Below are 23700 nucleotides of genomic sequence, written 5' to 3'. Positions count from 1 at the left end.
TTTGGATTTTCAATTGCAAACCCTGAAGACAACATTGATTGATTCAGCCAGAAATGCATGTGGTGAGGATAGAAAAATCAGAACTCTATGGTGGACTCAGGAATTTAAAGAGGCAGTGAAAGAAAAGAAGAAAGCATAATGAAAGTTCCTGCAAATAAGTCAGCTTGTAGTGGAAGTACCATGTAAAACTAGCTAAACAAAAGTCATGGGAAGATTTCAGTAGGAACATAGAAAATAAATCCCAGGAAATTCTGGCAAAATATTTTGGAGGCTATTGAAAAAACAAAAGCTCAGAATTACAGGAATGAGCACTGTAAAGGGAATCAGAGATGATAAAGGTGACATCACCTTTACATGATAAAGATATCATATAAATGTGATGTCATTTATCTTTATCAGAGGTGATGAATATGAAGATATTCAAGATGTCTGGAGTAATTACTTTGAAAGATTGCTAAATGAAACAAGCAGCGACAGTATCGTGGTAAAAAATGCTCGACAGGAATGTGTGTGTGTGTATGTATGTATGTATATATATATATATATATATATATCAATACTTGAAGTAGAAAAAGCTATCAAAAAACCTGAAATGTGGAAAGGTAGCTGGAGTATTCAACAAGAAGTGTTCAAATATGGAGGTATAAAAGTTTGACAGTAGCTACACTGCATAATTCAGATGGCCTGGTCAGAGGGTCGAATTCCAGTTGAGTGTTCATAGTACTCATCTATAAAAAAGGAAATAATTCCTCTGTAATTCTCACATTTGGTGAGAATTACAGAGGAATTTTGCTATTGAGTTTTAAGTAAGTTTTTAATTTTTTAACTTGTGTTTTGTTTTTTTAATTTGTGTTGGATCGTGATCTAACGATGTGAGATGAAAAAGTGTGACTAAAAGTTATAGGAATGAGATAAAGGGAGAGAAAATGGGCAAATCAGAGAAAGTCAAGAGAATACAGAAGCACGGGAAAGAGATGAGAGGAGGGTAGATGATAAGTAAGAAAACAAAGGGGGGCGAGAGAGTGTTCAATCAAGAGTCATGTATGGATGGAGATTCAATAATTTTGCAGAACAGAATATTAGAGGACTGCTTGACAGGAAGAATGATGGAGGGTGTGTCTATGGCAATAAAGCAAGAGAATGTCTATGATAAAATAATGATGGTTGGTACAAATGATCCAAATGAGGCAGAATGAATTGAGTGGTGAGAGAGAGATTCGAGGTTGCTGTTACAAAGTGTGCAACAGAAACATGTGAGAGGGAAGATAGTGTTTTGATTAGATATGGTAATGCAGAACTGAGGAGCTGAATAACAATAATAAATGACATGACAGTGAGAAATATGTTGAAAGAGAGGTCTGGAATACGTGAATGCATTTGAGGACAGAAGAGAGCTGTATGAAAGAGATGGACTGTATTTGAACATGTAAGGGCAAAGGCATATGGAGAAATTGTTGTTCTTAGGTAAGTGAGTATGTTACGGCAGTGAAATTAGAGTTGCTGGTAGCAGGGGTGTCCTTTTGTAGGGATAGTCACTTGTGAGATGGGAAAATTGGAGTCTCGAGAGAAGAATAATAGGTATAGAAAAGGTAGCAATGCATTAATGTGGGACTGGTAGCCTCAGTCTCTCAAAAAGGTTATTAGAATCAGTGAAATGTGGTTGCTAGAAGATGACCTCCTGAGAAGAACAGAAGTAAAAGGATATAGCATATTTTGGCAGAATAGGAAGGGCAGACAGAGTGGCGAAGTGTTACTTATGATAAATGATGAGTTCAGCTCTCTCTCATAATGTCAGGGAATCATAATGTCATAATGTCAGGGGGAATTTGGAAAACAATGGCAATGATAGTTTTGAAAGTGTATGGTGTGAAGTGGAGGTTTGAAGGACAAGATATTTAACTGATGATGATATTGGCCTCCCTGACCAATATCATGCTTAGGTAGTTCCATTTAGCAAGTGAAAAGTATGTGATTATTATGGGAGATTTTAACTATAACAGTTTAAATTGGGAGGAAGTAGCATATATTAGTAGGGGATTAGAATTTTTGTCATTCTTGAGGGGTTATGCAGAAATATCAAGGAGTGGATATTTTTGCATTGGAGGGCAGTTGAGCATTGCCTGATGAGATGGTGAATTGGTTTATGGAGTGGCATGACAGACTTTGTATTGTTTAAGAAGGGTCTCCACAGTAAGGAGTCATATGAATCCATAGAGATCTTAAAAACATTAAAAAAAAATCCTTTAAATAATGAAATTTGGAGCATCTACAAAACTTTCTTCAAAGAAGAGCCAGGTATGTTTTCATGCCAATATATCTTACAGAAATAAACTTTAATTAGCAATTTTAAAGCTATTAGATTTACTGTCCTTCTAGATTGAAAAAAAAAAAAAAAACTGGAGGTAGCTCCATTTTCACAAAGCTTTTCTATTCATTATTAATTCTTAATCATATTTGCCATTTTAAAATTACTCACAAAAAAAAAGTGATAACACTCTTATCTTCAAGTCTATCAGGAAATTTTTATCACATTTACTTTAAGAAACGCATTTCAACTTCTGCTTTTCTAAGCAGAAAAAGTATTCGAAGAAGGAAGTGGTTTCAGATGTTTTATACACCTATGCTTTTGTTTTTCATTAATAAGATATAGAAAGGAATATTAGAAAGGAATCATAGTTACATTTGCATGATATTTTATAGAAAAATGATTGATCAAAATCAAAAATGTGAAATTATACTGCAGGAATTTGAAAATACAAAGTTCACAGAGTTATAACTTGGGTAATGTACTTTCAGAAGATATTTTTTTGAAATGAACTTGCATTGCACTTAATGGAATTTCTTTTTGTCCCATTCAGAGGAGAGAAGTAAGTAATAAACAAGTTTAGCTTTAAATTTTCTCTAACAGATTTTGCTAACAATGAAATTATTACATACCATGCAAAAAAATCCCAAATTTTTCTGGAGTTAAATTGAAACTGTAGGCATTTAAGTGTAATGAAGTATGATCTTTCACCCTCAGATTCATCTGAATTTCTGGATCATTAACTTCAGCTAGAAGACTGGACCACAGGATAAAGTCCACTCGCCAATTAACATTCTCCAACTCGGTTACTGAAATCAAAAAATGTTTTAAGGATCATAGCATTTCACACTTCACTTTGTAATATTATAAACATTTATTTACTTGAGACACATACACTAGTAGTATATTTTAAAGTTTATTTTTTGATAAACCACTGTCTTAATTTACTGAATGTTCAAAAACGTATCCACAGTGCACTAATTATTTTCTGATTTCAAAAAGTCCAGAAAATATGCTTACAATTTCTGAACATGTATTATTTCAGTAACTGGAAGCATAAGTTTGAATCATAATCAATAACTTAACAGTTTCATCCAATTCTGACAATTTTATATATTTCATGCAAACATCATCTCTTAAAAAGATGAATATTTTCTTATTTAAGAGAAAGCCATGTTTTGACTTCCTTTGAGTCATCCTGAATATTATGTGTAATTTTTAGATTACATGATAGTAAGATAGCCTGGTTGGATTAGTAGACAGTGTTGGATAGTGTATCGTATATTGCTCACGAGCATGCTCATTAGCAATATGATATTCCTTCCACAATGCTGCTTTTTTTTTTTTTGCAGCGTTTCTGCTTTATATTGCTACTCATCCACTTAATCTATACTCGGTTAATCCTTCTGACACTGAGTATGAGTCTGATACTGCTTCAAACAAACAATCCCTGACCACTTCCCATGCAGAAATAACATTCATTCCATGTAGTTTCCTTATGCATGGCACTACTACAAGTTGCCACCTAAGTTTGTCATAATTGCCAGATTTGTAGTTCTACATAAACCCTTTGTTGACTGAAAATTCCACATGTTCAGCAACTTTCCAGGATAAGACTACATGGTCATTTTCCCTGCTTGCAGGTAGAGTTCGAGTAATTACTTTACTTATTATTAAGAAATAACTTGACATTTTGACTTCTATATTGAGGTCATCATCAGGAAGACATATGCAGAGAACAAAAACTACATTACATTACACAAAAGTAAGATATAGGTTGCTGGCACAGAATTTTGTAAACTTCTGGGTGGACAAGGTAGGGAATGGGATCCTTTGGATGAGCAGAGTATACTTCTTAATTTTGCAGGTTTGAAGAATGCCTTAATCTTTTATTTACATAGCGTTCTACTTGTTTTTTTCTGATATTCCGCTAATGTATGGTATATCTATGGCATTCTTATAATCTTTTTTGCTTTTAGCCATACTATATCTTGTGATCTTTTTTTTGTTGTTGTTGTAGTTATTTTTTATAAACATTTGGCTAATAATTTCATATTCTTTGTTCAGTGCCTGCTCACTGGAGCAAAGTGTTATGGTTCTATTTTGAGATTGCTGATGACCCCCTAGTTTTTGTGTTGGATGGCAGTATGAATTTTTATGTTTGCCTGTGTATATAGGCAAATGCAAACCTGTGTATAGGTTTGCAGTAGACTGAATGAAAGGGAGCCTGAGGGAAGATGAGCAACAGGTGTGTCTAGAAAAGGAAGAGAGTTATTGTTTTCAATCTCAATGGTAAAGTGGATATGCTTGCCTGTTTCTTCTGGTGGCTTAGGAATGTATTTAATGTTTCGTGGCTATGGTTCCAAATGGTGAAAACTTCATCAACACATATAATATTTTCATATGATATGCTAACCAACCGAGTGGTTAGCGTATTCGCTCCCCAGCGATAAGGCTGCGGGTTCGAATCCCGGCGTGGGCATGGATGTTTGTGATTATTATTATTACCCCAAGACCTCATGGAGTCAAAGACTCATCTGGGAGGTCCTTTTATCACACACACATCTCATCATAAAGTGTCTTAAACACACTCACATTCACACATTCACAACTCTGCACGAAAAAACCCTGCCTCTCACTTCCCTACTCACACCATCTTTATACAGTTTCCAGGGATGACCTCTGGTTCTCCCACTATTCTCTGTAGAACTTCTCCACCGTTGATCTTATAACAACCCCTTACCAACTTGTAGGTCTCTATCATATCTCCTCTCTTCCTTCTCTCCACCAGACTCTGCAAATTACATCTTCTCAATCTTTCCTCATACTCAACATTCCAGAGGTCAGAAACTACCTTAGTCAGTCGCCTTTGGACCCTTTCCAACATCTCTTCATCCTTCTGAAAACCCGGTGACCAAATCTGGGCACAATAGTCCATGTGTGGCCTAATCAAAGCCTTATACAACGGAACAAAAATCTCTCCACTTCTAAAAGTCAGTGTCCTCCGCATCATTCCCAGAAGCCTTTGTGCTGTCTTCACAATTTTGGTGACATGATCCCTAAATTTTAAATACTTATCCATTATCACCCCCAGATCTCTTATTTCCTCTACCTCCAACAATATATTTTCACCAAGCATAAATTCTGCATCCCATCTTTGTTTTCCAAATTTTAAAACCTTACATTTTGCAACATTGAACTCACATCCCCATTTCCGTGCCAATCACTCAATTTATTCAAGTCTTCTTGCAAGGCCACAACATCTTCACTACTCTTTATGGTTCGTCCCAACTTTGAATCATCTGCAAACAACTGAATATCTCCATCCAAATCTTCGCAAATATCATTAATATACAAGTTAAATAGTAACTTTGCCAACCCCATCTGCTATAGTTTGACTGTCAACTTATCATGAGGTACCCTATCAAAAGCTTTTGCAAAATCCAAGTATATTACTGTGTATCCTTCTCCTCTGTCCAAGGAAGCAGTCACTTTATTGTAATAAGTAAGTAGATTACTAAAACATGACCTCCCTTTAGCAAATCCATGCTGTCCATGAAAGATTATACCACTGTTGTCAACCCAACTCAGGATGCTAGTTCTCACAAGCTTCTCCAACAACTTAACCACAACACCTGACACACAGATAGGCCTATAGTTTGATGCTCGAGTTCGATCACCGCCTTTATGAAGTGGCACAATCTTGCCCGCTTTCCACTCCTTAGAAGCTGAACAAGTACAAGACTTATGTTAAAAAAATATATCAAGGCAGGTGTTAACTCCCTGGCACATTCCTTCAGAATACACGGTGATATATTATCAAGTCCCACAGCCTTATTTACATCTAGTTTACTCAACTCCCCAAACACCTCTTGCTCACTTACAGTCAGTCTCTCCTCCCCATCGTCAACTGTTCTCAATCTCTCCATGAAGTCACATTCACAAGATTGAAAGATCTTTATGAACTGCTCATTAAGTATCTCCACCACACATTCTGCAACAGCTGTCTTTATACCATTTCCTCCAATCAATGTCATCCTTCCATAATCATTCTTTCTTTTGCTGGCTACATATCGAAAGAACTCCCTGGGATTCTTTTTAGTTTCATTGGCTAACTGTTGTTCATACCTCTCTTTAGCTACTCTCACCAACCCTCCTTGCCTGGTCTTTGTAGACCTCAAGAAATTGGTTACTTCCACTTCTCTTATGCTCCCTCCACAATGCCCTTTTTCTCTGTATCGCATACTTAATCTCTTTATTCATCCATCTCACACCTACCTTATTTAACCTTCTCACCCTTGGAATACATTTAGACATTGCATCTACTAGATAGTTTTTGAAACCCCCACAAGCTGCATTGATCTCTTTTCCAGCTAACTCCTCATTCCACGCTACACCCGCAAGCTGTCTCCTGAGCTCTTCATAATCACCCCCCTTGTAGTTCCACATATACCCTTTTCTCACAGGGGTCCTTGCACTGCTGGCAACCACCCAGGTAAACACCTCATGGTCACTCTCACCAATTGGTGGATGATTTGACACCTCATTTATAATTACATCCTCTGATGAGATGACCAAATCCAAGACCCTTAATCCTCGTGTGCCCTCTGTTATATACTGTCTGAAGTAGTTATCCCTCAAAAACTCAAGAAACTCATTTTCTTTACTTCCAGTTGATATCTCGTCATTCCAGTCTATATTGCCATAATTAAAATCACCCATAATGATCACCTTTTCTTATTTGCTTGGCTAATTTGACTATACATTTCACTATCACCACCATTCGCATTACCAGGTCTATTACAACATCCTACCAAGTATTTGATTCTATTCACCTCTATCTCACACCATACTGCCTCAAAACCACTGGCCCTATTTCCCTCTTGCATCTCATGGACATAACTCTTTCTCTATCATCAATAGCACTCCCCCTCCTTTTTTACCCCTTCTATTCTCACGAAACATATCATACCCTTCCATCTCTATTCCTGTCAGGATGTCATCCTCATCTAACCATGTCTCACTTATTCCGACAATCTTTGGGTGAACAGACGCAATTAGTGCAACCATTTCATCTGCCTTGTTTCTTATAGTTCTAGCATCGGTATACAAACACAACAGCTCATTTCTGGATCTACAGCTAGTTCCACTGATATCACTCATTCGTTGTGATCTCTTCATGCTAGACTGGGGCCATTTCCCTTTCTGCTTCTTCATTTTAGAACCTTTTTCAATTCCAACTATTTCTTCTTGAATCCTGGTCATCCCATTCCTTTCCTGCCTACACATGCTCTCACCACCTCTTGGAGCATCCACCTTTCTCACGCTGTGTACCCCTATCCACCCTGAGCCTCCCCGTTTTCCTGCTCCTCTTGCACACACATTCTCTCATTTTCTATACTCATACCACTCACTTCCCCATTCATATCCAGTTCTTCAATCTCTCCTATCTTACTCTCCTGCTCTTCCATATCACTCCCCTCTCGATCTGATTCATTCTCTCTATTCACTTCTCTACCTTCCAGCAGCAGTCTCTCCAAGCGACTCACACCATAACCACTCAAATGCAGTCCATCGCTCCCATACAGCTCACTTCATCCCTCAAACACATTCCACACATTAACAAACTGTACTCCCATCTCCTCACACATTTCAGTCAGCATATCATTCATAATCCTTGCTCTCCGCCTCATTTCACCACAATCATACCTAGGCAACACACTGACTGCCCTTCCTGTCACACTATTCTCTTTTATCCTTCCAAGCAGCCTCCTGATATACATTCTGACATGCTCCTTATCTATCTCAAATCATTTGTACCAATTAATACAATTAACTCTTTTGCTCGCTCCCACCTCATATCCAATGCCTCAATCACTCTATTCATTTTACTGCCTGGAAAACATACCTTGTGCATTCTATCCTCTAGCACACCTTTAATAATGGATTCGCCATACAATGCCACTTGCTCATCTTTCGTTAACTCTTTCATGCCATCATGATTTATTTTAATAGTTTTGACCTGAATTCTCTTAATTTCATTCTGCATCCATTTCATTTCTTGCCTCATCCAATCCAATTCAACTTCTGAATCTCGCGACACATTCTATCTATGATTAAATCTTTCTAACTCTCAATCCCCTCTTCTCACTTTCTCTCTCATTCGTCCTTCTTCATTTCCGTACTTTCGGTCCAACATACATCCTACTTTCGCTATCATTCTTTTCACTTTCACTCTCATTTATCTTTCTTTGTTTCCGTACTTTTGGTCTATCATGCATCCGACTTTCTCTATCATTCTTCTCACTTTCACTCTCATTCAACCTTCTTTGTTTCAGTACTTTCAGTCCAACATGCGTCCAACTTTCGCCATAATTCATTCTTTCAATTTTTTTCACTTTCGATTTCTGCATCACGCCATTTCTAGTTTCCTTCATTCTCTGGATTTCGTTTCCTTCCACCACTCTTGCCTCACTTTCGTCCCTTTTAACATCCGTTACGGTTTTCAAAACTGATTTTTTAACATTTTTACGCCTCTCTTTCTCACCATCCTTCTCTTTCAAACGTGAACTCATGTTCCCCGCGACATTCTCATTACTAACACTTTCTGTCATCAATTTCATATTTGCATTCATCAGTTCCTCGTTCAGGTAACACTTCGCGCACACACACACTCTTCTTCTGTCCGCGCTAAACATCCACAAATCATTTATGTAATCGAAGGAATACATATAACAGACCTCACACTTAACGAAATGACTGAAATCTAAATTAAAATCATGGAATGACAATGCTGCCGCCATTTTGTTTCCCTGCAGGTTACTAGGTCTATAATAATGTTTTCGTAATTAAGTTTAGGCAAGAAAAATCCCCCACACTGATAATACCAGTAGCGCACAACATTTACAGCCACTCTTACTCAAACAATTATGCATATATACTTAATTATTCCTAGAATAACTTATCTCAATCAGGAGCTCTTCTTAGACACATCCACAGCGCTTAGCTCACTAGTACCACATCCCTTTGTCCGTGGAAATACTAGTGGTGGTGGTCGTGATAGATGCCGTTGGTCAGAGCTGATTATCACTACAACTGATAATCGATTCCTTCAACTATCAGTTGTAGTGGTGTCTTTGTTTTGCATATTTTTATCTGCATATTATATGTATACTGATATGTATAAAAAAAATTATTTTGTTAATTTATATTTTTATGTATATTTATCTATTATTTTTTTTTCATTATAATTTTTTTTCCAGAGTTGAGGCTAGGGTAAATGATTAGTAAAATATTTCGATTTATCTTACTTTTGTGTAATGTAGCTTGTGCTCTGTACATATGCATGTTGTTTATTTTTTTAACGGTATATATTAGAACAAAGTAAATAATTAATTTATTAACTTATTGCTGATGTTTCGCTGGTGTTATAACCAGCATCTTCAGAGCATAGAAACACAGTTTGTCACAATACGCAAGACTATAACAACATGGTGTAATCAACGGACTAGTTAAACAAAATTGTAGCAGCAACACAGACTAGAGTCCTGATTTTATCAGATAGAAACTCTATCTGGAAAAAAAAAAAAAAAAAAAAAAACAGCTATCACATAAGACTAGTCCTAAACAGAGAAAAAAACCGGTACTAGTTTTTTCTTAAGATGACTGTCTCCCAGATTTTAGGCAAATTTATACAGCTCTATTTGTTGAGATTTGGAGTGTGTTTCAGGGCTTCTGTTGCCTCTAAGAACAATCTCTCCGACTTGTAAGAGCTTCTGTGTAGTACTTTTGTGTTCTTCCAGTTGGTCCTGTGTGCAGGGGTATCCAGAGCATGGTCTGCTAAGCCCGACTTGCCATAGTGATAATACCGGATGTATCTTTTGTGTTCGTTGATGCGGATGTTTACAGTTCTTCCTGTTTGACTGTAATAGGCTTGCTTACATGAGCAGGGTACTTCGTAGACACCTGGATTTGATAATAAAAATGAAACTGATCACTATAAATTAAGAAATCATTTTGGTATGATTATTGTATCAGCCTGTAAAAGATATCAGTATTTCTGTGTTAGGATGTCTGTAATCAAGAATGGAACACGAAACAAGACATTCTTGATGTATTCTGCTCTACAGCTAGTCAATTTAGTGTGATTTCTGGGGAAGCTTTCTCTCTTGTCTTTCTCAATAGCAGTGAGATAATCTAAGTTTAGCTTTTCCTCCAGCTAAGAGGTTTATTATGGAGTATTTCGAAGATGTAGTAATATTTAGAATTAAGAAAAAAATAAATAAATAACAAAAATAACACTACTGAAATTTCAGCAGACCACTGAACAACTGATTTTAGATTGCAAAAAAATAGTACAGAATTAGAAGCTTTGACAGCACAAGAATATTATTGCTTTATTTTATTTTTTTGTTAAAACGGTAAACGGAAGTAACAGATTTTGAATACTGTCTGAAAGCTTTCAAACCAGTAGAAATTTAAATCAGTTATGTAATTGAGTTCCAGATGAAATACTGTGGGATATAATTTTTTTTTATATTAAAAAGACTCACAATCGGAAACGCCGAGTAATGCAGTTTAACATCATTTGATATTTTAAATAACATTTATTTCAATAAATGTTATTTAAAAAATATAAATATTTGACACAATATTTTAAATGAAACAAACATTTGAAAATTCATGAAAAAAAAAATTCTTCTATATTGTTAGTAAAGTGAAAGAACATAAAGTTGTGTTTAAGGGAGATAGTAAATCCCGTATTATTCTACAGCTGGGTACGAAACTCGGATCGAAATCCATCGATGGATTTCGATCAGAGTTTTGTAGCTGGCTGTAGAATAATATGGGATTTACTATCTCCCTTAAACTTCGATGGATGAGTTTCGTGCCCGGCTCTAGAATAATACGAGATTTACTATCTCCCTTAAACTTAATTTATGTCGCAGGAAAAATAGCCTCTTGGATCATTATTATAAAGTTGTCTTGTTCTGTGACACTGATTTGAAGAATAAAAGGCAGCAAATTTACTATTACTAAATAGATTCATTGCAAAGGCTGATCTCTGGTCATTTCAGGATTGATTATTTTCGCGCATGTGAAATAGTAATGAATTTATTCTTTATTCATTTTTATTTTTGGGAAAAGACACAATAATTGTGCAGGAAAAGGGAAAAAAAATCAAATATCGTAGGATAGTAAAGGAAATTCCAAGTAACACAGTACACTTAAAGTCAAAGGTTGTTCCACTACAATTAATCCCTTAATGGCTCTAAAATCACCTTTCAGGGATTAACGGCGAAGGGGGTAATTGCATTATAAAAAGTAGAATGTGGATGAAATTTTGATCCATTAAAATTGAACTGGCAACTATGCGGCCGAATCTTGTCCGAAAGCAGTGCAGTATTTTTGTTTTATTCAAAACGTATATAATTACTTTTCATCTTCAACAAGAAGATGGAGTATACTCCTTAAACATTTAGAAAAAAAAACTTTAACAGTTAAAAGATTAAGCGAAACGAGGTGGACCACAAGATCTGACACTGTATTGCTTTGAAACCGTGGATATAAACAAATTAAAGAAGTATTACTTGAAACATCCATTTCTCCTCATGAAAAACCTATTTCTAAATTAGAGCTCATCACTGGCTGATCATTTTGACAATTCGTAAACAGCAATTTTAACGGTTATGTGGGACAAAATTTTACAACAAATAAATGCTACTAGTAAATCTCTACAAGATCCCGATATGGATTTGTTTTTAGGTAATGATTTGTTGCAATCTTTAGTTGATTTTATTTTAGATATAAGAAATAGTTTTGCTGCTGTAAATGAAGAAGCGAATTTATTAACAGATCAGACAAAATTTAAAGATGGAAAGGAAAGTTTAAAAAACGGGGAAAAAAATGTCTCACGAAATTTCACAATCTAACGATGAGATTACTCGTATATTACACGGGAAAGAAATTTTCATTGTTAATACTTTTAATGTCTTTGTGATAAGCTAATTTTGGAAATGAATGAAAGAGTAAAAAGCTATTTAGACAGATATGTTTGGCATTTTTTTTGAATAAAGATATAGCTCAAGACAAGTACAAGGATAGTATTAACAAAATTTTACAATCTTATGGGGCTGATATTGATTCAGAAAAATTTATCGAAGTTAAGCAATTTTTAATAATGATAAAGGAAGAAAATTTTCAATTAAAATATGTACAAATTTATAAACAATGGGTTAAGGTCTGCTTTTCTGAACGTAAAAACAATTCTAAAAATATTTTTGAGGATGCCTATTTCAAATGCAAGTGCTGAACACCCATTTTCAGTGTTGAAACGAATAAATAATTTAAGAAGCAACTTGCACCAAAATAAAACAAATGACCTGTCGTCATTATGCAATGAATCAGATGTAATAGACTCGATTAATTATGATATCATTTAGATATATTTGCTAAAACCAAAGCCAGAAAAAAAAATATTTTAGTTATTATTTTTTCTTTTTTAATTTAAATGTGAACTGATTTACTGATTTATATACCAATGTTGTGTTATTTTTAGTTTATTAAAATTAGTTATTATGGAAATGTTGACTTTTATTTTCAATCAGCTAAAAAAAAATGCATATGAATTTCATTAACTGAAATAGACTTGTTCTTTTGGGGCCTCATTATAATGTTGCGCCTAGGGTCTAAAAAAGTATAAATGCAGCCCTGTATGTACATATGCATGTTTTCCTGATGATGATCTCGAGACAAAAGTCAAAACATCAAGGGTTATTTTCATAATTATAAGTAAAGTAACTACTCCAACATGTGTGTTTGTGTCTCCATAAATTCTTCACTAAGAATGCTGACCATCATATCTTAAAAGAAAGAGTAGTCATAGACAGATCTTCTGATGCTATTACCAGATCCAACACTCTTAAACCTTTGGTCCCCTCAATCACATTTCAGGTAATTATCCCTTAGTAATAACTGTAAAAATTACTTACGTATAAAGAGCTAATAAGCTTCATTTCGGCAATGAAAACATTATTTAAATTAAGGGGATATTAAATCCCACATAGTTTTAAAACTGAATAAGAAACTCAAAGATTGGAATCAGAGAGTTTCTTGCCGAATATAGTAAACTATAAAGTATTGGAGACCACTGGCATGAGCAAATGCAAGTGACCCTAGCACGTAGTGCAATACCGGAAGTCTTGCAGCAAAGTCGGTAAATTCTGATCGCTATTCTTAGGTATTTTCCATAATGTAAAAGCACATTTCCTAGGAAATGTATGCAGTTATTACATTATGGTAGGGAGGTCACTACCCAGACCAGTTTCAGCCTTTTTTGAGGCTTCATCAGTGAGTAGCTAGACCTAATACCGAAGTGTATAGCGAAAAGAACTTATATACTCTGCGATGCGAATTTCCAAACAGGTGCAACGATTAAGTTACTTAAATATAAAGAGCTAATAAGCTTCATTTTGGCAATGAAAACATTATATAAATTAAGGGGATATTAAATCCCACATAGTTTTAAAACCGAAGTTAAAACTGTAAAAATTCCATTTTCATTTTGCCATCTGCCCTTCCCCATAGTTGAAGTCTCCCAAGATAATTACTTGGCCTGCACTCATTGTGCTAATGTGCCAATGCATGTCATCCACATCTTTTTCTGGACCCCAGATCTATAGCAGCAACTAACAATTTATTTTGTCCTATTGGCCTCTATCTCACACTAGACAGCCTCAAATGAACCATTTCCATCACATCTACAATCTTCCTTAACTTCTATTTTTGTTGGTTAAAGTTTTAAAGCTTTCATTCATAATACCCTTCTTCCTGCCGTATTTCATCTATTTTCTCTGAAAATACAATATCCATTACATTCTATTCCTGTAACTACATCATCATTCTCAAACAATCAGGTCTCGCTGATGACAATCATTTTTGGCCAAGTCAAGCTGACTAATGCCAATGACTCCTCTACTTTATTTCTGATACCATATTTTTTGGACCATAAGATGCACCTCTTCATGTAGAGAAATCGACTTAGAATTGGGGTGTGTTATTGTCCAAAGGTAGGTGATACCAGGTAAGTCTTGAATTCCCACATTTTCGATGTGAGCCAAACACATGTCTTGCTGCATATGGGGGAATCCCTGATTAGGTTAGTGGACGAGCATATGCGGTTTTGAACAGACAAGATGATTATTAAGTCTTTTAAAAAATGTGGCATAAGTAATGTGATGGATGGTACTGAAGATGACTAAGTTTTTGAAGAGAGTAATAACAGTAGTTCAGACAATACAAAAAGTGACAGTAACAAGATGAGTGAAGATGAACTGAATTCTGCTGGTACAAGTTGAAAGTTTATTTTTCACTAGGTTAGACTGTAATAAATTTAGTTTAATCCTTTATCCCAGTGAGAGCAAACAAAGTTTGCACCTGAAAATATCTTCAGGACTGAATATAGATAGTGCAACACTATATTCAGTCCTGAAGATATTTTCAGGCTCAAACTTTGTTTGCTCTCACTGGGATAAAGGATTAAACTAAATTTATTGCTGCTGGTACAAGTTATGGCAATAATAAATGAAATTTAAGGTTTGTAAATATTTTATATAATAATATATATTTTGTAAAAATTGCCTCATAAATTTGGGGTGCATCTCATTGTCTGAAAAATATGTCATTATCTGACTATTCAGATTCAAAACCTGGGAAACTGTATTCAGCTCCTCACAATCATTCCTGCACTCATTCTCATTTGTCAGAGGGGTGGATAGACACATGATTGATTGCTTCCCCCTCCCCCCAACATCTCTAGGTTTTGGAATTCCAAACTCTCACTAAAAAACACTTCCTCCAAATCAATGCAGAAATCATATTCCAACTGGTGCCACACCATATTATTAAATACTAGGGATAAGAGACAGTTGTACAAAGTTTTTACTGTATGCACACAAATGTGAGACCCTTCGACACTTCTGTGCATGTCAAAAGAAGGAGAATCCATTCCGATAATAGGGTAATCGATCCATATTGTGGGATGAGTTGTTTATTATTACACGTAAGAAAATTAACTTCTCTTTCATGATCATTGTAGTTTTTAAAGTGGTAACTATTTTGTTTGTATAAGAGTTGGAAAATTTTATGTATAAAGCAAGTGATTTCGCGTGTTGGTGAACAATTCGTACATCACCTTATTTCTTTATCCCCTTCAAAATGAACTGACTCATCCTGGCAGTCTGCCAACGACAGCTCTCGCCTCTGTGGTCGGACAGTACCACTGGGTTAAAAAGTATATTATAATTGACAAGAAATTATATTCTTGTTTAAATCCTTATCCAAGTGTAAGCAAAATGACCTTTCCATAATGTTTTTGCATTATGGGATACTGAGGCAACTGATGCGAAGTCAACAGCCTATGTATACATGTATGAGAGGGAGTCTGAAAAGTTCTGATAAACACCTAGAACAAAAATGATATTAAAGCAACTGATATAACCACAAGAAAGAACATACCAGTAGCAGGGTTATGAAGGTAACATACAAGGATATATCTTATATGCATACATCTCATATGGATATATCAATATATCTTATACCCATATGTTCATTTTTGTGGTTATATAAGTTGCTTTAATATCATTTTTGTTCTAGGTGTTTATCAGAACTTTCCAGACCCCTGCCCCCTCGTATATATATATACAAAACTTCTCAAAGGAACTTCATGCACAAACTGCTTTTTTATGCTTGGGTAAAGGACTAAAATAATATAATTTTTTGCAAATACAATATACGTTTTTAACCCAGTGGTAAAACTTTCTACAAACTGAATGATTATTTTGGGAATCTGTCTGTCATTGTGTATTACAGAACACTCCTGGTTTAAACACATACGAATGTAAAAAACTTCCAAACATGTGGCAGACTGTAATTCTGTGTTTATTAAACAAAAAAAAAAAAAAAAAAAAAAAAAAAAAAAAAAAAAACCTGGCCACTTTTGATTGTGTCCAGTGCATATAGTCCAAAGTGTGAATACTTGCTTGCTTGACATTCTAATTTCATTTTCAAATTACTTTGTTTACCATGTGATCCTTAACAATGCTTCAGTTACTGTTAGGCGAAATATTGAATTAAAACATTCAGTTTTTCATTATTAATAAACCATTAATGTTATTAATAATGAAATATTAATGGTCATGATGTTTTTGTTATAAGAACTTTAATGGTGTTATGAACAAACCATTAAAGTTTTTTCTTAACATAATTAAAAGTGGTTGCAGAAAAAGTATTAATAGAAATTAATGCCATCACCTAAAAACACCATGCTATGACACAATTCATCACAGTTCATTCATATAAATATCAATTCTAGACTTCTTGGAACCTTATGTAATTCAGAGTACCTGATTTCTAGTTGCCAACCAGAGGAAATTTTACTAAGCCTTTTTTTCAAGTTCGTCAATCTCTGGCACAGGCAAGCGTTTTCTCCTGTAAACTTTATTATTATTATTATTATTCAGGCCTCCAAGGAGTCAAAAGACTCATCGAGGGAGGTCCTTCCTAAGACATAAAGTCTGTCAAGACTCACTGAGGGGAGGTCCCCCCCCTGAGAAACACAAAGTCTGTCATACCACTCTTTAAACTCACTGACCATTCTCGCTCCCACCACTCCATCAGGCAATGCATTCCACGGCTCAACCACTCTCCACACAAAGAAACCACTCCTTACCCTCTTGCTCACAGTTTCCTTTCGTAACTTCCAGGGAGGGCCTCTTGTCATCACTCCTTCCCGCTGATCAACCAAGCGAAAGAACTCCCCAGTGTCAACCCTGTAACCACCTCTCAACAGTTTAAAAGTCTCAATCATATCACCTCTCCTTCTTCTATCCACCAAACTCTGCAGTCCACATTCTCTCAGCCGATCCTCATAACTATCCTTGTACAGTCCTGAAACCATCTTTGTCATCCGTCTTTGTATCCTTTCCACAGTTAATTTATCCCCTTCAAATCCTGGGGACCAAATCTGAGAACAATAGTCCAAGTGTGGTCTGATCAGAGACTTATACAACGGAATGATAACCCTCTTATCTCTGCAGGTCAGTGTCCTTCTCATAATAGCAGCAATCCTCTGTGTTACCTTCACCACCTTTGCAACATGTCCCCTAAACTTCAGGTTTCTATCAATCATCAACCCCAGATCTCTTGTCTCCCCTACTTCCTCCAGTATAACTCCTCCCATAGAGTATGCAGCATCCCATCGATGTTTCCCAAACCTCAAGACCTTACATTTTGCTGCATTAAACTGACACCCCCATTCATTTGCCCATCTATCTAGCTTATTTAAATCCTCTTGCAGGGCTACCACATCTGCACTATTACTAATAATCCTTCCCAGCTTCGCATCATCTGCAAACAACTGAATACCCCCCTGCAATCCACTGGCTATGTCATTGATATAAAGGTTAAACAATACTTAGGTTTATTATTATTATTATTATTATGTGACATCTCCAGGGAGTCCAAAGACTCAACGAGGGAGAGTGTGCCAACAGCATCGTACGATTGAACCCCTTCCAACTACTAACCACTCTCAAACTTGCTTAACTTTTTGCAAGCCATTAGTAGCAGAGGCTCTATCAATCGACCAACCTTTGTTTATGCCCCATAAACTCAAGAAAATTGATAGCAGGACCTACACTGTTTTCAGAGAGTAAAACATGGATAGGAGGGTTGTTGATGGAGAGATATCAGAGAGTGGTTTATTCAGGAGTAGAGTCCACAAGACGGCCTATGACCAGCGGTGTGCCATAAGGATCTGTTCTTGGACCACTGCTGTTTAATTTGTTCATTAATAATATAGGAAAGGATCTCAGAGGAACAGTTCATTTGTTTGCGGATGATGCAAAGTTGGGAAGAGCAATAGTGAATGCACATGATGTCAAAATTTTGCAAGATTATTTCAATAGATTGGGCTAAGGAGAATGGATGTCAATTTAATGTGGCAAAATGTAAGGTTATACATTTTGGGATGAAAAGATTAGCAGCAGTTTACTACATTGGTGGAACTGTATTCCAGGAAATTCATGAGGCACGAGATTTAGGAGTGTTGGTGGATAAGGAGTTGAAGTTTAGGGAGCACATTGCAAAAGTGGCCAAATCAGCTCATCAAATCACTTGGTTGCTGAAGAATACGTTAACAAGCAGAGACAAGCAGGTTATTGTTCCTCTGTATCGAGCCTTGATAAGACCCATCTCGAAAACTGTGCCCAGATTTGTCACCTAGGTTTCTTCTTGATGGGGAGGAGGTTGAGAGGATCCAGAGGTGAGTGACCAAGATGATAGCAGGTCTGTGCAATGAACCTAATGAGAACAGGTTGAGGATTTGTGGGTTGCAGAAATTGGTTGATAGGCGGAGGAGGGGAGATATGATTGAGACATTCAAATTACTGAAGGGTTTCTATAAAATTAATTCAGAAGATATTTTTGAGAACAGGCCTGGTTGTGGGAGGACTAGGGGACATCCATGGAAACTGGTCAAAATTGTGGTTAGTAAGGGTGTTAGAGCTGGGTTCTTTACTTTTAGAGTGGTGAATGAGTGGAATGGGCTGACCTGGGTCTGTGGTGGATGCTGTGACAGTGAATGAGTTTAATGCAAGGTATGATAGATACTCTGTGAATGTGGATAGTTGTGATGAACATGATTTAGGGCCTCCCTAGATAAGTCTAAGGACTCCCTGGAGTTGCCCATAATAATAATAATTAACATCTCCAATTTTGATATCAGATTTAATACCGCTTTCCTTTATAATGTGATCCATATAGATAATGTACACCTTGTCTGACACCAGATTTAACATTAAACCATCTTCCTGTACTTCCTTCAATTCTAACTGCTGACTTATCAGTCAAATAAAGACTATTATTGCTTGATATAATGCCCCACTGACACCATATAACTGAAGTGTTTTGAATTGCTTTTTTCTTGGCACCTTGCCTTTTGCAAGCCTACAAAACTTATTTCATCTGCTCGAGTATAAGTTTTTTCTCTCAGCTGATTTTTCTGACTTGTTAAATCCTGAATGAATTATTTCCTTTTAAAAGTTCTTCATTCAGGATGTAACAATTCTTCAGCTAAATATCAACAGCACTCAAAAAAAGATATAAGAACATTTTATACAAAACTAACATCCACATTGCATGCTGCTTACAAGAAACGAAACTAAATCAGAATCTGAAGCTTCAAATCAAAGGCTATTCAACATTAAGGAAAGGTAGACCAGATCGTTCTGGAGGAGATCTAGCTATACTCCTATGGACCAAATGCAGTAAATATGAAGAAATCATATCAACTACAAACAGCAGTATAAATCGTAACACAGAGGCTCAAGCAGTCAAGATATTTCTACAAAATGCATTATTACAATAATCAATGCATACCACCCAGATAACACAGATATAAATACAGAACTAATTCAACAACTAAGTCAAACAACATCAGATACAAAAATCCTTTCAGGAGATCTAAACACCAAAAGCACAACTTGGGGCTCCCCACAACTAGATCGGAAAGGAGCACAAACAGAAGACACAACTGATGATCTAAACCTTGAGATCATAAACAACAAGCAAAATACATATCTGTCAAAAACAACAGGAACAGAATCAGCATCAGACATCACAGCAGTAGATTATGAAACTGCGAGTCTTACATTTGCAGTGGAAAATACTACAGAATGCCATCAATGATCATAGACCTATTATCACAACCTTAAATTTGCAGTTAGACCAAAAACCACAGACAAAGAGATCTTGGAACTTAAGAAAAGCAAATTGGCCTAAATACACACAACTATTAGAAAGATATTGCACTAGCACACCCACTACCAAAGAACTTGATTAGCAACTACTAGAACTAACAACATACATAGAGCTGCAAAAAATTCAATTCCCAGAAGACTCAGGAAAAATAACTGGGTTCCATTTTGGAAAGATCATAACATCAATGCTATGATCACAGAAAGAGATATTATCAATGAACAGTTAAAACAAAATAATACAGAAGACAACAGAAAGAAGTTAAGAGAATTAACTCAAAACATAGAAGATGAAATTTCTAACTGCAAGCAAAAAAAGTGGGAAAAATTCTGCAATAGCCTAGATCCAAGAAAACACTCACAACACTGGAACATAACATCATGATATAATTAAACAATGTAACACTTCTGGATACTGATCACTCTTCAAACACAGTCTCCTCGGGAACCAATACAACATCAACAAACAAACCAATTGCTAATTTACTTGCCAAACATTACTCCAATACAAGCAAGCTGCAATACAACAAAGAAAACAAAAAGTGCAGGAAAATTGCAAAACATCTGCTAGTACAATCCAGAAGCTATCCTTCTGAATACATCTTTACTCAGAACCTCAGAATAACAGAATTAGAAACAGCAATTAATCAAATTATTACCCCATGAAGTCTTGGGGTAATAATAAATTGACCATGACAAATCACCCGCAACTGATCTTATCTCTGGATATATGATTAAAAACCAAGAGTCCGAATAATAAATCAAGTAGGGGTTAAATGGATGAATAACACCATTAAGCTTGAGTTGCAATTAAAGAAACAATTGTGGAGGGAATTTAAGGAGAAAGGTGACCTGCAGGTTTAGGAACAGTATAAAGCTCAGGTCAGAAAGGTAACAAGGGTGGTAAGAAAAGCAAAAGCAGATTATGAAAGAATATTGGCCATGCAGGCTAAAGAGAATCTCAAACAGTTTTTTCAATATGTTGCAAGTAAAAGGAAATATGTTCATGGCAGAATGATTTTAAAAAAATGCTGAGGGTAGGGAGGTAACCGAATCAGTCAATATAGTGGAATTACTGAGCAAGCACTTTGCAAGAGTATATCATCCAGGTGGAATGGAAGAACCAACAGCTTATACTAGAATTGTGATGAATGAAGTAGATGTAAATAGTCTATTACAGGACCTCAATGTCAATACATCTGTGGGATTCGATGGTATACCAGCTCGTGTCGTACGTGAAACGGCTAAAGAATTGTCAGTGCCCTTGACCATTTTGTTTAATTTGAGCCTCGGGCCTGGGTCAGTCCCAAGGGGGTGGGGGGTGGAAAGAGGGGAAAATAGTTCCGCTGCATAAAGGTGGTTCCAAGGCTGCTGTTGAAAATTACCGGCCAATCAACATAACAGGAATCGTTATCAAGGACTTGGAGAAAAAAATAAGGAAAATACAAGATTGGATAGATGAAAATAGGATACTGTATCGGGGACAGCATGGTTTTGTGAAGGGCAGGTCATGCCTCAGTAACTTGCTCACGTGTTATAACACAGTGACGGCTCAACTCGATAAGGGTAATGGGTTTACAGTGATTCTACTGGACCTTCCTAAAGCCTTTGACAGGATACCACATTGAATTCTAATCAGTAAAATGCAGCATATGGGGATGGATATAGGATTGGTGAGATGGCTAGGAGGGTGGTTGACGGAGAGATATCAGAGAGTGGTTTATTCAGGAGTAGAGTCCAAAAGATGGCCTGTAACTAGTGGTGTGCCACAAGGATCTGTTCTTGGACCACTGCTGTTTAATTTGTTCATTAATGATATAGGAAAGGATCTGAGAGGAACAGTTCATTTGTTTGCAGATGATGCAAAGTTGGGTAGGGCAATAGTGAATGCAGGTGAGGATTGGACATTAGGTCAGAAGCCCTGGTTGGTTCTCCGCATTCCTTTAAAGGCTACGTGGAGATCTCCTCTCAGTTATACAGCTTTGAGTCTTAAGCACCCCTAGTGAATGCAGATGATATCAAAATTTTGCAGGATGATTTGGATAGATTGGAGGTCTGGGCTAAGGAGAATGGATGTCGATTTACTATAGCAAAATGTAAGGTTATACATTTTGGGGTGAAAAGATTAGCAGCAGTTTACTACAGTGGTGGAACTGTACTCCAGGAAATTCATGACGCACGAGATTTAGGAGTGTTGGTGGATAAGGAGTTGAAGTTTAGGGGGCACATTGCAAAAGTGGCCAAATCAGCTCATCAAATCACTTGGTTGCTGACGAGCAGAGACAAGCATGTTATTGTTCCTCTGTATCGAGCCTTGATAAGACCCCATCTCGACTACTGTACCCAGATTTGGTCACCTAGGTTTCTTCTTGATGGGGAGGAGGTTGAGAGGATCCAGAGGCGAGTGACCAAGATGATAGGGTCTGTGCAATGAACCTTATGAGAACAGGTTGAGGATTTTTGGGTTGCAGAAATTGGTTAATAGGTGGAGAAGGGGAGATATGATTGAGACATTCAAATTACTGAAGGGTTTCTATAAAATTAATTCAGAAGATATTTTTGAGAACAGGGCTGGTTGTGGGAGGACTAGGGGACATCCATGGAAACTGGGCAAAAGTTTGGTTAGTAAGGGTGTTAGAGCTGGGTTCTTTACTTTTAGAGTGGTGAATGAGTGGAATGGGCTGCCAGAGTCTGTGGTGAATGCTGTGACAGTGAATGAGTTTAATGCGAGGTATTGTTATATCCCCTCTTTTGTGGTTTTATCTTTATTTTCTTTTTCTTTAATTACTTTAGCTTTCAGTTAACATTAAACTTTGTATCTCTTATTCTCAGATTTCGGTTGCCGACAAATTTGTATAGATTTAAGACTGCGCCAGCCAGCAACTAAATTCTGATGCACTATCTAAAATACTTAAAGAAAATTGTAGGGATCAAGATATATGCAGTCATGGTCCCTATTCACATATCACTAATGGTTTCTCCCTTAAATGCACAGTACGATATTTTCCAAATGGTAATTCAAATCCGCAGAAGATATGACAAACTCAATTGATTATACAAAAAGAAACACATTTATTACTACACAAGGACAAGTATACATGTTATTTAAATTCTGAATCTTAAGAGTCTGAGTTCCCCTTACTTAATTAAACACATTTAAACTTCTGCACTATGATCTCTTACTGGGCATAAATTCCTCACTTCTGTACATATATCTATCCTCAGATTCTCACAATTAAGTTACCTGATAATATCATACATGAAACATTACATATAAACACTAGACAATTCAATAAATCTGACATGTAATTCTTTAGGACAATAGTACTTATTTCTACTTAATTCTCTCCCCCAAAATATCTGTTAACACTCGATTACTTTCCGATCATATGACATTACTTTACTTAAATCGCTTAAACAGTCCGGAGCTCGGCCTCCTGTTCGGCTGGAGAATAATATGTTTTTTTCTTAACAGTAGACACAAGTGTCCAAATTGCAGACTATTCTTATGGCACAACACGTAAATAGCGTGTGTTCTTAACCTCTGTTTCTTTACTCCACGGATACTTTAATCCTACATTA

General features: G+C 36.2%; 1 protein-coding gene across 4 annotated transcripts in view; it reads right to left on the bottom strand.

The window, feature by feature from the left end:
* The window catches only part of LOC150101288 (COMM domain-containing protein 4), a 228949-nt gene that overhangs the window by 15439 nt on the left and 189810 nt on the right, over window positions 1-23700 (bottom strand). For all 4 annotated transcript variants that reach the window (XM_090400289.1, XM_090400287.1, XM_090400288.1 and 1 more), the window contains one exon: window positions 2938-3114. In XM_090400289.1, coding sequence (XP_090256415.1) covers window positions 2938-3114 — 177 coding nt within the window. The remainder of the gene's footprint in view (window positions 1-2937; window positions 3115-23700) is intronic.

Source organism: Typopeltis vanoorti, chromosome 11 (assembly GCF_054136105.1).
Source record: "Typopeltis vanoorti isolate ZY-2024b chromosome 11, IOZ_Tvanoo_1.0, whole genome shotgun sequence".
Classification (NCBI taxonomy): domain Eukaryota; kingdom Metazoa; phylum Arthropoda; class Arachnida; order Uropygi; family Thelyphonidae; genus Typopeltis; species Typopeltis vanoorti.
The sequence above is the reverse complement of the archived record's forward strand: the minus strand, read 5'-3'. Positions and strand labels throughout refer to the sequence as shown.